This window comes from Phyllobates terribilis, unplaced genomic scaffold, assembly GCF_046119375.1.
Source record: "Phyllobates terribilis strain yellow unplaced genomic scaffold, ASM4611937v1 Scaffold_10__3_contigs__length_209671492, whole genome shotgun sequence".
NCBI classification, from domain to species: domain Eukaryota; kingdom Metazoa; phylum Chordata; class Amphibia; order Anura; family Dendrobatidae; genus Phyllobates; species Phyllobates terribilis.
In genome coordinates, this window is record NW_027362770.1 from 180425730 (window position 1) to 180439287 (window position 13558).

Below are 13558 nucleotides of genomic sequence, written 5' to 3' on the forward strand. Positions count from 1 at the left end.
GAGGAGAGGGGGATGAGAGGAGAGGGAAGAGAGTGAGAGGGGAAGAGAGGAGAGGGGAAGAGAGGAGAGGGGAAGAGAGGAGAGGGGAAGAGAGGAGAGGGGAAGAGAGGAGAGGGGAAGAGAGGAAGAGAGGAAGAGGGGAAGAGAGGAGAGGGGAAGAGGAGGAAGAGGGGAAGAGAGGAAGAGGGAAGAGGGGAAGAGAGGAGAGGGGAAGAGGAAGGGGGAAGAGAGGAGAGGGGAGAGAGGAGGAGGAGAAGAGGGGAAGAGGGAAGAGAGAAGAGGGGAAGAGAGGAAGAGGGAGGAGAGAAGAGGAGGGAGGAGGAGAGAGAGAGAGGGAGGGGAAGAGGGAAGAGGGGAAGAGAGGGAAGAGGGGAAGAGGGGAAGAGAGGAAGAGGGGAAGAGGAAGAGGGGAAGAGGGGAAGAGAGGAGAGGGGAAGAGAGGAGAGGGGAGAGAGGAGAGGGAAGAGAGGAGAGAGGAAGAGGGAAGAGAGGAGAGGGGAAGAGAGGAAGAGAGGAGGAGGAGGAGGAGAAGAGAGGAAGAGGGGAAGAGGGGAAGAGAGGAAGAGGGGAAGAGAGGAAGAGGGAAGAGAGGAAGAGGGGAAGAGAGGAAGAGGGGGAAGAGAGGAAGAGAGGAAGAGAGGAGAGGGAAGAGGGGAAGAGAGGAAGAGGGGAAAGAGGAGAGGAGAGGGGAAGAGAGGAGAGGGGAAAGAGGAGGAGAGGAGAGAGGGGAAGAGAGGAAGAGGGGAAGAGAGGGGAAGAGAGGAAGAGGAGGAAGAGGGGAAGAGGGGAAGAGAGGAAGAGGGGAAGAGAGGAGAGGGGAGAGAGGAAGAGGGGAAGAGGGGAAGAGGAAGAGGGGAAGAGAGGAGAGGGAGAGAGGAAGAGGGGAAGAGAGGAGAGGGGAAGGAGGAGAGGGGAAGAGAGGAGGAGGAGAAGGAAGAGGAGGGAAGAGGATGAGAGGGGAAGAGAGGAGAGGGGAAGAGAGGAGAGGGGAAGAGAGGAGAGAGGGGGAAGAGAGGAGAGGGGAAGAGAGGAGAGGGGAAGAGAGGAGGAAGAGGGAAGAGAGGGAGAGGGGAAGAGAGGAAGAGGGGAAGAGAGGAAGAGGGGAAGAGAGGAGAGGGAAGAGAGGAGGGAAAGAGAGGAGAGGGGAAGAGAGGAGAGGGAAGAGAGGAGGGAAGAGAGGAGAGGGGAAGAGAGGAGAGGGGAAGAGAGGAGAGGGGAAGAGAGGGAGAGGGGAAGAGAGGGAGAGGGGAAGAGAGGAGGAAGAGGGGAAGAGAGGAAGAGGGGAAGAGAGGAAGAGGGAAGAGAGGAGAGGGGAAGAGAGGAGAGGGGAAGAGAGGAGAGGGAAGAGAGGAGAGGGGAAGAGAGGAGAGGGAAGAGAGGAGAGGGGAAGAGAGGAGAGGGGAAGAGAGGAAGAGAGAGGAGAGAGAGGAAGAGAGGGAAGAGGGGAAGAGAGGAGAGGGGAAGAGAGGAGAGGGGAAGAGAGGAGAGAGAGAGAGAGGGGAAGAGAGGAGAGGGGAAGAGAGGAGAGGGGAAGAGAGGAGAGGGAAGAGAGGGAGAGGGGAAGAGAGGAAGAGAGGAAGAGGGAAGAGAGGAGAGGGGAAGAGAGGAAGAGGGAGAAGAGGAAGAGGGGAAGAGAGGAGGGGAGGAAGAGGGGAAGAGAGGAAGAGGAGAGGGTGAGGAGGGGAAGAGGGAAAGAGAGGGAAGAGAGGAAGAGAGGGAGAGGGGAAGAGGGAAGAGAGGAGAGGGGAAGAGAGGAGGAGGAGAAGAGGGGAAAAGAGGGGGAAGAGAGAGAGGGAGAGAGGAAGAGAGGAGGAGGGAAGAGAGGAGGAGGAGGAAGAGAAGGAAGAGGGGAGAGAGGAAGAGGGGAAGAGAGGAAGAGGGGAAGAGAGGAAGAGGGGAAGAGAGGAAGAGGGGAAGAGGGAAAGAGGAGAGGGGAAGAGAGGAGAGGGGAAGAGAGGAGAGGGGAAGAGAGGAGAGGGGAAGAGAGGAAGAGGGGAAGAGGAAGAGGGGAAGAGAGAAAGTAGAAGAGGAAGAGGAGAGGGGAAGAGAGGAAGAGAGGAGGAGGGAGAGAGAAGAGGAGGGAAGAGAGGAAGAGGGGAAGAGAGGAAGAGGGGAAGAGAGGAGGGGGAGAGAGGAAGAGGGGAAGAGAGGAAGAGAGAGAGGGGAAAGAGAGGAAGAGGGGAAGAGAGGAAGAGGGGAAGAGAGGAGAGGGGAGAGAGGAGAGAGGAGAGAGGAAGAGAGGAAGAGGGGAAGAGGGGAAGAGAGGAAGAGGGAAGAGGGGAAGAGAGGAGAGGGGGAAGAGAGGAAGAGGGGAAGAGAGAAGAGGGGAAGAGAGGAGAGGGGAAGAGAGGAAGAGAGGAGAGGGGAAGAGAGGAAGAGAGGAGGAGAGAAGAGGGAGGGAAGAGATGAGAGGGGAAAGAGGAGAGGGGAAGAGAGGAAGAGGGAAGAGAGGAAGAGGGGAAGAGAGGAAGAGAGGAGAGGGAGAGAGGGGAGGGGAAGAGAGGAGAGGGGAAGAGAGGAGAGGGAAGAGAGGAGAGGGGAGAGAGGAGAGGGGAAGAGAGGAGGGGGAGAGAGAGAGGAGAGAGGGGAAGAGAGGAGAGGGGAAGAGAGGAGAGGGGAAGAGAGGAGAGGGGAAGAGATGGGAGAGGGGAAGAGAGGGAGAGGGGAAGAGAGGAGAGGGGAAGAGAGGGAGAGGGGAGAGAGGGAGAGGGGAAGAGAGGAGAGGGGAAGAGAGGGAGAGGGGAAGAGAGGGAGAGGGGAAGGAGAGGAGAGGGGAAGAAGAGAGGAGAGGGGAAGAGAGGAGAGGGGAAGAGAGGAGAGGGGAAGAGAGGAGAGGGGAAGAGAGGAGAGGGAAGAGAGGAAGAGGGGAAGAGAGGAAGAGGGGAAGAGAGGAGAGGGGAGAGAGGAAAGAGGGAGAGAGAGGGGAAAGAGAGGAGAGGGAGAGAGAGGAGAGGGGAAGAGAGGAGAGGGGAAGAGAGGAGAGGGGAAGAGAGGAGAGGGGAAGAGAGGAGAGGGAAGAGAGGAGAGGGGAAGAGAGGAGAGGGGAAGAGAGGAGAGGGGAAGAGAGGAGAGGGGAAGAGAGGAGAGGGAAGAGAGGAGAGGGGAAGAGAGGAGAGGGAAGAGAGGAGAGGGGAAGAGAGGAGAGGGGAAGAGAGGAGAGGGGAAGAGAGGAGAGGGGAAGAGAGGAGAGGGAGAGAGAGAGAGGGGAAGAGAGGAGAGGGGAGAGAGGAGAGGGGAAGAGAGAGAGAGGGGAAGAGAGGAGAGGGAAGAGAGGAGAGGGGAAGAAGAGAGAGAGGGGAAGAGAGGAGAGGGAAGAGAGGAGAGGGGAAGAGAGGAGAGAGGGAAGAGGGGAAGAGAGGAGAGGGAAGAGAGGAGAGGGGAAGAGAGGAGAGGGAAGAGAGGAGAGGGGAAGAGAGGAGAGGGGAAGAGAGGAGAGGGGAAGAGAGGACAGGGGAAGAGAGGAGAGGGGAAGAGAGGAGAGGGGAAGAGAGGAGAGGGGAAGAGAGGAGAGGGGAAGAGAGGAGAGGGGAAGAGAGGAGGGGAGAAGGAGAGAGGGGAAGAGAGGAGAGGGGAGAGAGGAGAGGGGAAGAGAGAGAGGGGAAGAGAGGAGAGGGGAAGAGAGGGAGAGAGGAGAGGGATAAAGGAGATGGGAGAGGCAGAAGGTGATAGGGAAGGAGGATAGAGAAAAGAGGAAAGGAAGAGCGGAATGGGTAGAGGAAAAGGGGAATGGGAAAAGGGGAATGGGGTAGAGGGGATAAAGAAGAAGGCATAGGAAAAGAGGATAAAGAAAAGGGGATAAAGAAGAGGGATAAGGGGATAAGGAAGGGTGATACTGTAGAGGGAATATAGAAGAGGGAAAAGGGGAATGGAGAAGTAATGAAGAAGACAGCAGAGGGAAAAGAGAAAAGGGGATAGTGAAGAGGGAATAAAAAAGAGGGGCGAGGGAAAAGGAGAGAAGGAAGGGGAATAGAAGAGGTGACAGGAAGAAGCAGAGGAAAAGAAAATTGGAAGGGAAAAGGGATAAAGGGATAAAGAGAGGCGATAGGGAAGAGAGAGAGGGAAAACGGGATAGTGGAGAGCAGAGATGGTAGAAAGAGGGAAGAGGGTGAGTGGAGAGTGTAGAAGTGAGAAGTAAGAGAGGACAGGGGATAGGGAAAAGAGGTGACAGGGGAGAAGAAACGAGGGAGAAGGAAGAGGGAGGGAAGGAAGAGGGGGAGAAGGAAGAGGGGAAAAAGGAAGAGGGGAAAAAGGAAGAGGGAAAAAGGAAGAGGGAAAAAGGAAGAGGGAAAAAGGAAGAGGGGAAAAAGGAAGAGGGGAAAAAGGAAGAGGGGAAAAAGGAAGAGGGAAAAAAGAAGAGGGGAAAAAGGAAGAGGGGAAAAAGGAAGAGGGGAAAAAGGAAGAGGGAAAAAAGGAAGAGGGGAAAAAGGAAGAGGGGAAAAAGGAAGTGGGGAAAAAGGAAGGGGGGAGATAGACAACCTTTTATTACACTAGTGATCTCCAAACAGTGCCTCTCTCCAGCTGTTTTTAAACTACAACTCCCAGCATGCCTGGTAACCGCTGGGCGTTTTAACGCCTCATCATTTTCAAGATCTCTGCTTACTTTCAAATATTGCAAAACAGCTGCTGGAAGTTGTACTTTTGAAACACAGGTTAGAGTCTATCGCCCTAGATGTGATTTTTTTTTTCAGAAGCCTGGAAAAGGTGGATAATTGAGCAATTCCTGGGGGGGATGAAATAAGTTGGTGGCCATCCAACTTTCCCAGGAGCAGACAAATTTGTCAAGTGAGGAAAAACTTGACTTTTTGCCGCCTTAAAGAAAAAAGTGGAGAAGTGAATCCTGTGGGGAGGAAAGAGTCTGGCGCGGCTCAGACGGTTACATAAGATTTGCGCGGCGTCCTGGCCGACTCCGGGACGTACACACAACGCTCAGCAACAATCCATCAATTCGTGAGCGGCTAATCAAGCCATTTGCTTTGGAGCGTGGACCAGGAGAGCGGATCTCATGCGGAGTCACGATCGTTCACAGCAATCTAATTGAATTTCAGGGCCAGGAGCATTGCACGACACGTGACGCGTCTCCAGCGAAGCGCGCTGCCAGACACTGCGGGCGTTACATAATCACATGCTGTTGCTGGCGGATCGGGGGCCGCGCTCCCTCGCTCGTCTCATCCACTTGGCAGACTGCGTCTCCTCCAATCATTTCCCCGCAGACCCCAGACCCCGCACACCCACTTCACATGTGCAGTCACATGGCATGGCGGCAAAGTCTGCCATATTTTCCAATGAAATGACAAAGAAAAAAAAAAAAAAAGTTTTGTGTAGTCACTTCCAAAGGCTGCATCTGCGGGCAACGTAAAGAGGAGCAGAATGTAGGGTGGTGCCCGGGGAACGCAGACGCCAATAATGAAGACAAGACGGATAGAGAAGAAAGGAGGAGGCAGCCCGCGGCTTTACAGCTGCTCAGGAACTACACAACTCAGCATGTCCGAACCAAACCCCCCCCACAGTGAGGAAGCCAAGAACAGGTGGAGAACCGCAGGGGTCACCATCACTGCAGACATAAAATATACAAGATATCAAAGAGCCGAAAGACGTGCTGCACAGTAACAAGGGAGCACAAAATACATGCGCACCCCTAACAATGGCCGAGATATATCCAGCATAACACATAGGGGGCAGTACTGAAGTAGTTACATTCTTGTACATAGGAGCAGTATTATAGTAGTTATATTCTTGTACATAGGGGCAGTATTATAGTAGTTATATTCTTGTACATAGGGGGCAGTATTATAGTAGTTATATTCTTGTACATAGGAGCAGTATTATAGTAGTTATATTCTGGTACATAGGGAGCAGTATTATTGTAGTTATATTCTTGTATATAGAGGCAGTATTATAGTAGTTATATTCTTGTACATAGGAGCAGTATTATAGTAGTTATATTCTTGTACATAGGAGCAGTATTATAGTAGTTATATTCTTGTACATAGGGAGCAGTATTATAGTAGTTATATTCTTGTACATAGGAGCAGTATTATAGTAGTTATATTCTTGTACATAGGAGCAGTATTATAGCAGTTATATTCTTGTACATAGGGGGCAGTATTATAGTAGTTATATTCTTGTACATAGGAGCAGTATTATAGTAGTTATATTCTTGTACATAGGGGCAGTATTATAGTAGTTATATTCTTGTACATATATTCTTGTACATAGGGGGCAGTATTATAGTAGTTATAGTCTTGTACATAGGGGGCAGTATTATAGTAGTTATATTCTTGTACATAGGAGCAGTATTATAGTAGTTATATTCTTGTACATAGGAGCAGTATTATAGTAGTTATGTTCTTGTACATAGGGGCAGTATTATAGTAGTTATATTCTTGTACATAGGAGCAGTATTATAGTAGTTATATTCTTGTACATAGGAGCAGTATTATAGTAGTTATATTCTTGTACATAGGAGCAGTATTATAGTAGTTATATTCTTGTACATAGGAGCAGTATTATAGTAGTTATATTCTTGTACATAGGAGCAGTATTATAGTAGTTATATTCTTGTATATAGGGGCAGTATTATAGTAGTTATATTCTTGTATATAGGGGCAGTATTATAGTAGTTATATTCTTGTATATAGCGGCAGTATTATAGTAGTTATATTCTTGTACATAGGAGCAGTATTATAGTAGTTATATTCTTGTACACAGGAGCAGTATTATAGTAGTTATAATCTTGTACATAGGGGGCAGTATTATAGTAGTTATATTCTTGTACATAGGAGCAGTATTATAGTAGTTATATTCTTGTACATAGGAGCAGTATTATAGCAGTTATATTCTTGTACATAGGGGGCAGTATTATAGTAGTTATATTCTTGTACATAGGAGCAGTATTATAGTAGTTATATTCTTGTACATAGGGGCAGTATTATAGTAGTTATATTCTTGTACATATATTCTTGTACATAGGGGGCAGTATTATAGTAGTTATATTCTTGTACATAGGAGCAGTATTATAGTAGTTATATTCTTGTACATAGGGGCAGTATTATAGTAGTTATATTCTTGTACATAGGAGCAGTATTATAGTAGTTATATTCTTGTACATAGGGGGCAGTATTATAGTAGTTATAGTCTTGTACATAGGGGGCAGTATTATAGTAGTTATATTCTTGTACATAGGAGCAGTATTATAGTAGTTATATTCTTGTACATAGGGGCAGTATTATAGTAGTTATATTCTTGTACATAGGAGCAGTATTATAGTAGTTATATTCTTGTACATTGGGGCAGTATTATAGTAGTTACATTCTTGTACATAGGGGGCAGTATTATAGTAGTTACATTCTTGTACATAGGGGGCAGTATTATAGTAGTTACATTCTTGTACATAGGGGGCAGTATTATAGCAGTTATATTCTTGTACATAGGAGCAGTATTATAGTAGTTATATTCTTGTACATAGGGGCAGCATTATAGTAGTTATATTCTTGTACATAGTGGGCAGTATTATAGTAGTTATATTCTTGTACATAGGAGCAGTATTATAGTAGTTATATTCTTGTATATAGGGGGCAGTATTATAGTAGTTATATTCTTGTACATAGGAGCAGTATTATAGTAGTTATATTCTTGTACATAGGGGGCAGTATTATAGTAGTTATAGTCTTGTACATAGGGGGCAGTATTATAGTAGTTATATTCCTGTACATAGGGAGCAGTATTATAGTAGTTATATTCTTGTACATAGGAGCAGTATTATAGTAGTTATATTCTTGTACATAGGAGCAGTATTATAGTAGTTATATTCTTGTACATAGGGGGCAGTATTATAGTAGTTATATTCTTGTACATAGGGGACAGTATTATAGTAGTTATATTCTTGTACATAGGAGCAGTATTATAGTAGTTATATTCTTGTACATAGGGGGCAGTATTATAGTAGTTATATTCTTGTACATAGGGGGCAGTATTATAGTAGTTATATTCTTGTACATAGGAGCAGTATTATAGTAGTTATATTCTTGTACATAGGAGCAGTATTATAGTAGTTATATTCTTGTACATAGGAGCAGTATTATAGTAATTATATTCTTGTACATAGGAGCAGTATTATAGTAGTTATATTCTTGTACATAGGGGCAGTATTATACTTGTTATATTTTTTTTAGTTTTGTACACAAAAAGTTCATAGACGGTGGATCTGATAAAGGATTTTGTGATATAGCTGTCTGACATGTTTATTGTGACATCTTACTTAGCTGGTGAAATAAAATGTCCTTTAACCTCGCGGAATGAAACCTGCAGGAATTACAGTGATGTTGGTCCCGGAGGAGCTGATGGGACACAGCCCCTTTGACCATTAGTGTTCATTACAATAAATTAGTATGTATATAATCCAGCTCGGGCCATAAAACGAGCTGCGTATCTCGGGTGAGGACACAGGCAGACAGGTCTTGTGTTAAGATTTTACAACATCCTGTAAAGTAGATAAAACGCGTTGGACACTTGGTTTTCGTCCAGCTTTAATTGCCATTGATTTGCTCTGTGTGACAATTCCTTCTGAGGGAAGACGGTGCGGAATAACGACAGGTTATTATGTTCGGCCTGGAATACTTTCTGAAAGATCTTATTTCCTAAATCATAGCTTTGTTCAAAAATCGAAGCTAATCTGTGCAGAGAATTCTTCTTGTCATAGTGCGCTGTGCTTACTTCATCCTCCAGTTCTGCTCCAAGCATACTCCATTTAAGCTAGGAACAGTGAAGCTGAGTGTGCGGACAAGGACCTTGGAACAGCAGAGCCGAACGTGTGGACAAGCAGCTTGGAACAGTAGAGCAGAGTGTAAGGAAAAGCATCCTGAAAGAGCAATGCGTAGTGTGCAGAAAGCATCTTGGAACAGCAGAGCTAAATGGCAGACACACATTTTACAACAGCAGAGTTGTGTGTGCAAAAATTACCTTAGAACAGCATAGCTAAATGTGCAGACAGGTGCCTTGGAACAGCAGATCTGAGTATGCAGACAAGTTCCTTGGAACAGCAGAGCTGAGTATGCAGACAAGTTCCTTGGAACAGCAGGGCTGAGTGAGCATACAAGCACCTTGGAAGAGCTGTTCCGAGTGTGCAGACAGGCGCCTTGGAACCGCAGAGCTGAGCATGCAGACAGGCACATTGGAACAGCAGAGCTGAGTTTGCAGACAGGCACCTTGGAACAATAGAGCTGAGTATGCAGACAGGCACCTTGGAACAGGAGAGCTGAGTGTGCAGGCAGGCACCTTGGAACAGCAGAGCTGAGTGTGCAGACATACACCTTGGAGTAGCAGAGAATAATGTGCAGATAGGTACCTTGGAACAGCAGAGCTGAGTATGCAGACGGGCACCTTGGAACAACAGAGCTGAATGTGCAGACAGACACCTTGGAACAGGAGAGCTGAATGTGCAGACGGGCACCTTGGAACAACAGAGCTGAATGTGCAGACAGACACCTTGGAACAACAGAGCTGAATGTGCAGACATACACCTTGGAGCAGGAGAGCTGAGTGTGCAGACGGGCACCTTGGAACAACAGAGCTGAATGTGCAGACGGGCACCTTGGAGCAGGAGAGCTGAATGTGCAGACAGACACCTTGGAACAACAGAGCTGAATGTGCAGACGGGCACCTTGGAACAACAGAGCTGAATGTGCAGACAGGCACCTTGGAACAACAGAGCTGAATGTGCAGACGGGCACCTTGGAACAACAGAGCTGAATGTGCAGACGGGCACCTTGGAACAACAGAGCTGAATGTGCAGACAGGCACCTTGGAACTGCAGAGTGTGTGTGCAAAAAGCACCTTAAAACAGCATAGGTGAATGTGCAGACAGGCACTTTGAAACAGCAGAGCAGAGTATGCAGACAGGAACCCTGGAACAGCAGAGCTGAGTACACAGACAGACATCTTGGAACAGCAGAGCCGAGTGTGCGATACACTGCTATAGGAGAAAAAAAGCAGAGCTATTAATGAACTGTTGGGGTAACAGAAATGTTTTTTGTGTTTCCCCATTAATTTGAGATGGTTTCCACTCTCAGAGACTTTCAGTCGACATCTGCAGACGTTTTCATGTAGGGGTTAAAGAGCGTTCATCAGCGACCGGTGTCAGTCTCATGCTTTGCTCTTTAAAGCTGTCAATTGGGAACAAATTGCAATTACGGCACATGCGATTAACTGCTGACAGCGAGATTAACGGAAAGGAGGAGAAAAAAATAACATTTTTTTTTAAACTTTTGCCAAATAAATGTATCCTGTTCCAAGGATAGAAGTGCGTCTGGAGATGACAGTGACGGGTGATAGCAGCTGAGGAATGGGCTTCAGGAAGCCAGACGGGAGCTTACTCAGCAGCAGTCAGCGAGCGACGGACGGGAATGAAGAGTTTCTCCTTCCAGAATATCCCTGTGAGGCTGGAGAAAACTGCGCAGTAGTTCTGTAATTCCTTTAGTCAGGCATTAAATATCTGACAGATTATCAGATGAGTTTAAAAATTATACAGCAACTAAATAATACCGCCATATATTATGGAAAACAAACCGCCATACAGTACTAAAAAAAAAAGTTTCATAGAGTACAAAATACTGCCATGCAATACTCAAAATAAACCGCTATAAAACAGGACCATACAGTACATAAAAAATACTGCCAATATAATACCCAAAACAAACCGCCACACAATGCTCAAAAACATTACCTAATTAATACTGCCATATAGTAAACAAACCAAGAGTTCAAACAGAAGTACCACTGAGGAAAAAAAAATAATACTGCTAAAAATCATTCAAAACTACACATACCGTGCTCAAGGCAATGTCATGCAGAGCATAAATAAAACCGCCATGCAGTGATTCAAATAGTATCATGCAGTAAATATGTAATACTGTACTCAGACCAAACCACCTCAAAAAACAAGTACAAATAATACTGCCATATAGTACTAAAAATAAAGCACCACACAGCACTCAAAAATCATCATGCAAAGCAGAGAGAATACCGCCAGACCGTTATCAAACCATGCCATGCTTTGAAAACCATAAATAATACAGCCATATAGTACTCAAAGAACTGTCACAAAGTGGTGAAAAAAAACAGTACCATGCAGAGCATAAATAATACTGCTACAAAGTGCACAATTAACACCCGCCACACCCACCTGGACAGCACAAATACCGCACCATCAAGAAAATAAGAATGCCTATTGAGCTCAGAACCCAGTGTCTCCGTTTCCTCCAGGTTCTCCGATTTCCTCCAGCACACCAAAGACATCCTGAGAATGTAGATTGTGAGCCCCAATGGGGACAGTGATTAATGGCGCTATATACAGGAGTAAAATAAAAAATAAATATACTGTACCGCCACTTAGTGTATTGAGTAAAACCACCACACAGTGCCCAAATAATAGAAATGAATACTTCTACATCAGTTCTGCCATACAGTGCACATATAATACACAACCGTACGTTAATACTGTACTGCTTCCAAAAAGTCTAAAAAAATCCCTTTATATAGCGTCCAAATACAGATGAAAAGGACAGACCCAAGAAACTCCTTACACAGGTGCCAAAATAGTTCCGCCACACAGTGCCATTTGGCACGGACATAAGACAGAGCCGAAAGAATATTTCTACCCCAGAGTGAGTAAATAACTCCGCAACCTGATGTTTTTTTTAACTTATGCAATACCTCAAGCACTAGTATTACGGTAAAAACTGCTTGTGACTCGCAGGCAGATGATAGCGGTACAATTGAGACCGGAACTTCTCTGCATCATCCAGACGCCACAGAAAGTGATGAGACGGCGGCCACTTGTGGATACTTTCATCATTACAGCGAGGAACAGAGTGGATTTCTGATTACCAAGGCAAATGTATCACATCGTAGCAATAATAAAAAGTGAATTAATGTGGCGGTATTATAAATTACATTAGATCACCCTGATTAATGCTGGAAAACGAACATTTAGGGACAATTAATGTGTGGATTTAGTCATTCCGCCGACTCAGATTACATTAATAGGCTCCAAAAAGTCACAAGGGCAATGCTCTGTAATACTAAGCTGTTTTGAAGCAGGGGGGAGTTTTATAAACCCAATACCCCATTTTCAATCCTATGACAACACTTCTTGGTAACACTTCCCTAAGACAACACTTCCTGACGAGGATTCCAATTTATCGCCATACTTTAGGAATTTTTTGGTTGGGGTGTGATGATTGAGTGTGCAGCAGGCGGGCCATCGAGTGTGCAGCAGGCGGGCCATCGAGTGTGCAGCAGGCGGGCCATCGAGTGTGCAGCAGGCGGGCCATCGAGTGTGCAGCAGGCGGGCCATCGAGTGTGCAGCAGGCGGGCCATCGAGTGTGCAGCAGGCGCGCCTTCGAGTGTGCAGCAGGCGCGCCTTCGAGTGTGCAGCAGGCGGGCCATCGAGTGTGCAGCAGGCGGGCCATCGAGTGTGCAGCAGGCGGGCCATCGAGTGTGCAGCAGGCGGGCCATCGAGTGTGCAGCAGGCGGGCCATCGAGTGTGCAGCAGGCGGGCCATCGAGTGTGCAGCAGGCGGGCCATCGAGTGTGCAGCAGGCGGGCCATCGAGTGTGCAGCAGGCGCGCCATCGAGTGTGCAGCAGGCGCGCCTTCGAGTGTGCAGCAGGCGCGCCTTCGAGTGTGCAGCAGGCGCGCCTTCGAGTGTGCAGCAGGCGCGCCATCGAGTGTGCAGCAGGCGCGCCATCGAGTGTGCAGCAGGCGGGCCATCGAGTGTGCAGCAGGCGCGCCATCGAGTGTGCAGCAGGCGGGCCATCGAGTGTGCAGCAGGCGGGCCATCGAGTGTGCAGCAGGCGCGCCATCGAGTGTGCAGCAGGCGGGCCATCGAGTGTGCAGCAGGCGGGGGGCGATCGGATGGCGGTCTCCCCTCCCCCTCCTACCTGCTCGCTGAAGCCATCCTTCTTGTCTAACATCTCTCGCAGCGTCTGCAGGATTTTGATACAAAGCTTCTCTTCTTTCTCCATCAGTTTCTTTGTGTGATTAATCAACCTGTGAAATTGCACTCGTTAGCTTCTCTATGGCTGGGGGGGGGGTAATATTTAACCAGTCTCCTCTGCGATCGCGGGGCGATCACGATTTAACTTTTCACGTGGAGTGTGACGGCTATACAGTGTTAGATACATGATTGGAAAATGATTATTACGTCGCCGGGGGATTATAGAGAAGCCAAACCTTCATTACAGGGAAGTGAGTGGTGTACGAAGAGAACCATGGAGAGGTAAAAACTTAAAGGGGCTCTCCACCTAAAGGTACTGGACTAATATGGCAGCATGCACTGAGCACTGATAAATGTCTGTTCCCCTACTCCAACAACAAAATACTGGCAACACGGCTGTACAATAATGATAATGTGATGACTCTACTGACCCTGCCCACTAATGAGATGACTCTACTGACCCTGTCCGCTGATAAAGAGATGACTCTGCTGACCCTGCTCGCTAATGAGGACTCTGCTGACCCGGCCCGCTGAGATGACTCTGCTGACCCTGCCCGCTAAAGAGG

The 13558-nt window shown here is 47.4% G+C and overlaps 1 protein-coding gene across 1 annotated transcript in view; it reads right to left on the reverse strand.

Annotated features, from left to right (window-relative positions):
- Positions 1-13558, reverse strand: part of ITPR2 (inositol 1,4,5-trisphosphate receptor type 2) — a 294636-nt gene that overhangs the window by 103897 nt on the left and 177181 nt on the right. Inside the window, exon 37 of the mRNA XM_073649236.1 lies at positions 12937-13045. Within this exon, the coding sequence (XP_073505337.1) occupies positions 12937-13045 (109 nt within the window). The remainder of the gene's footprint in view (positions 1-12936; positions 13046-13558) is intronic.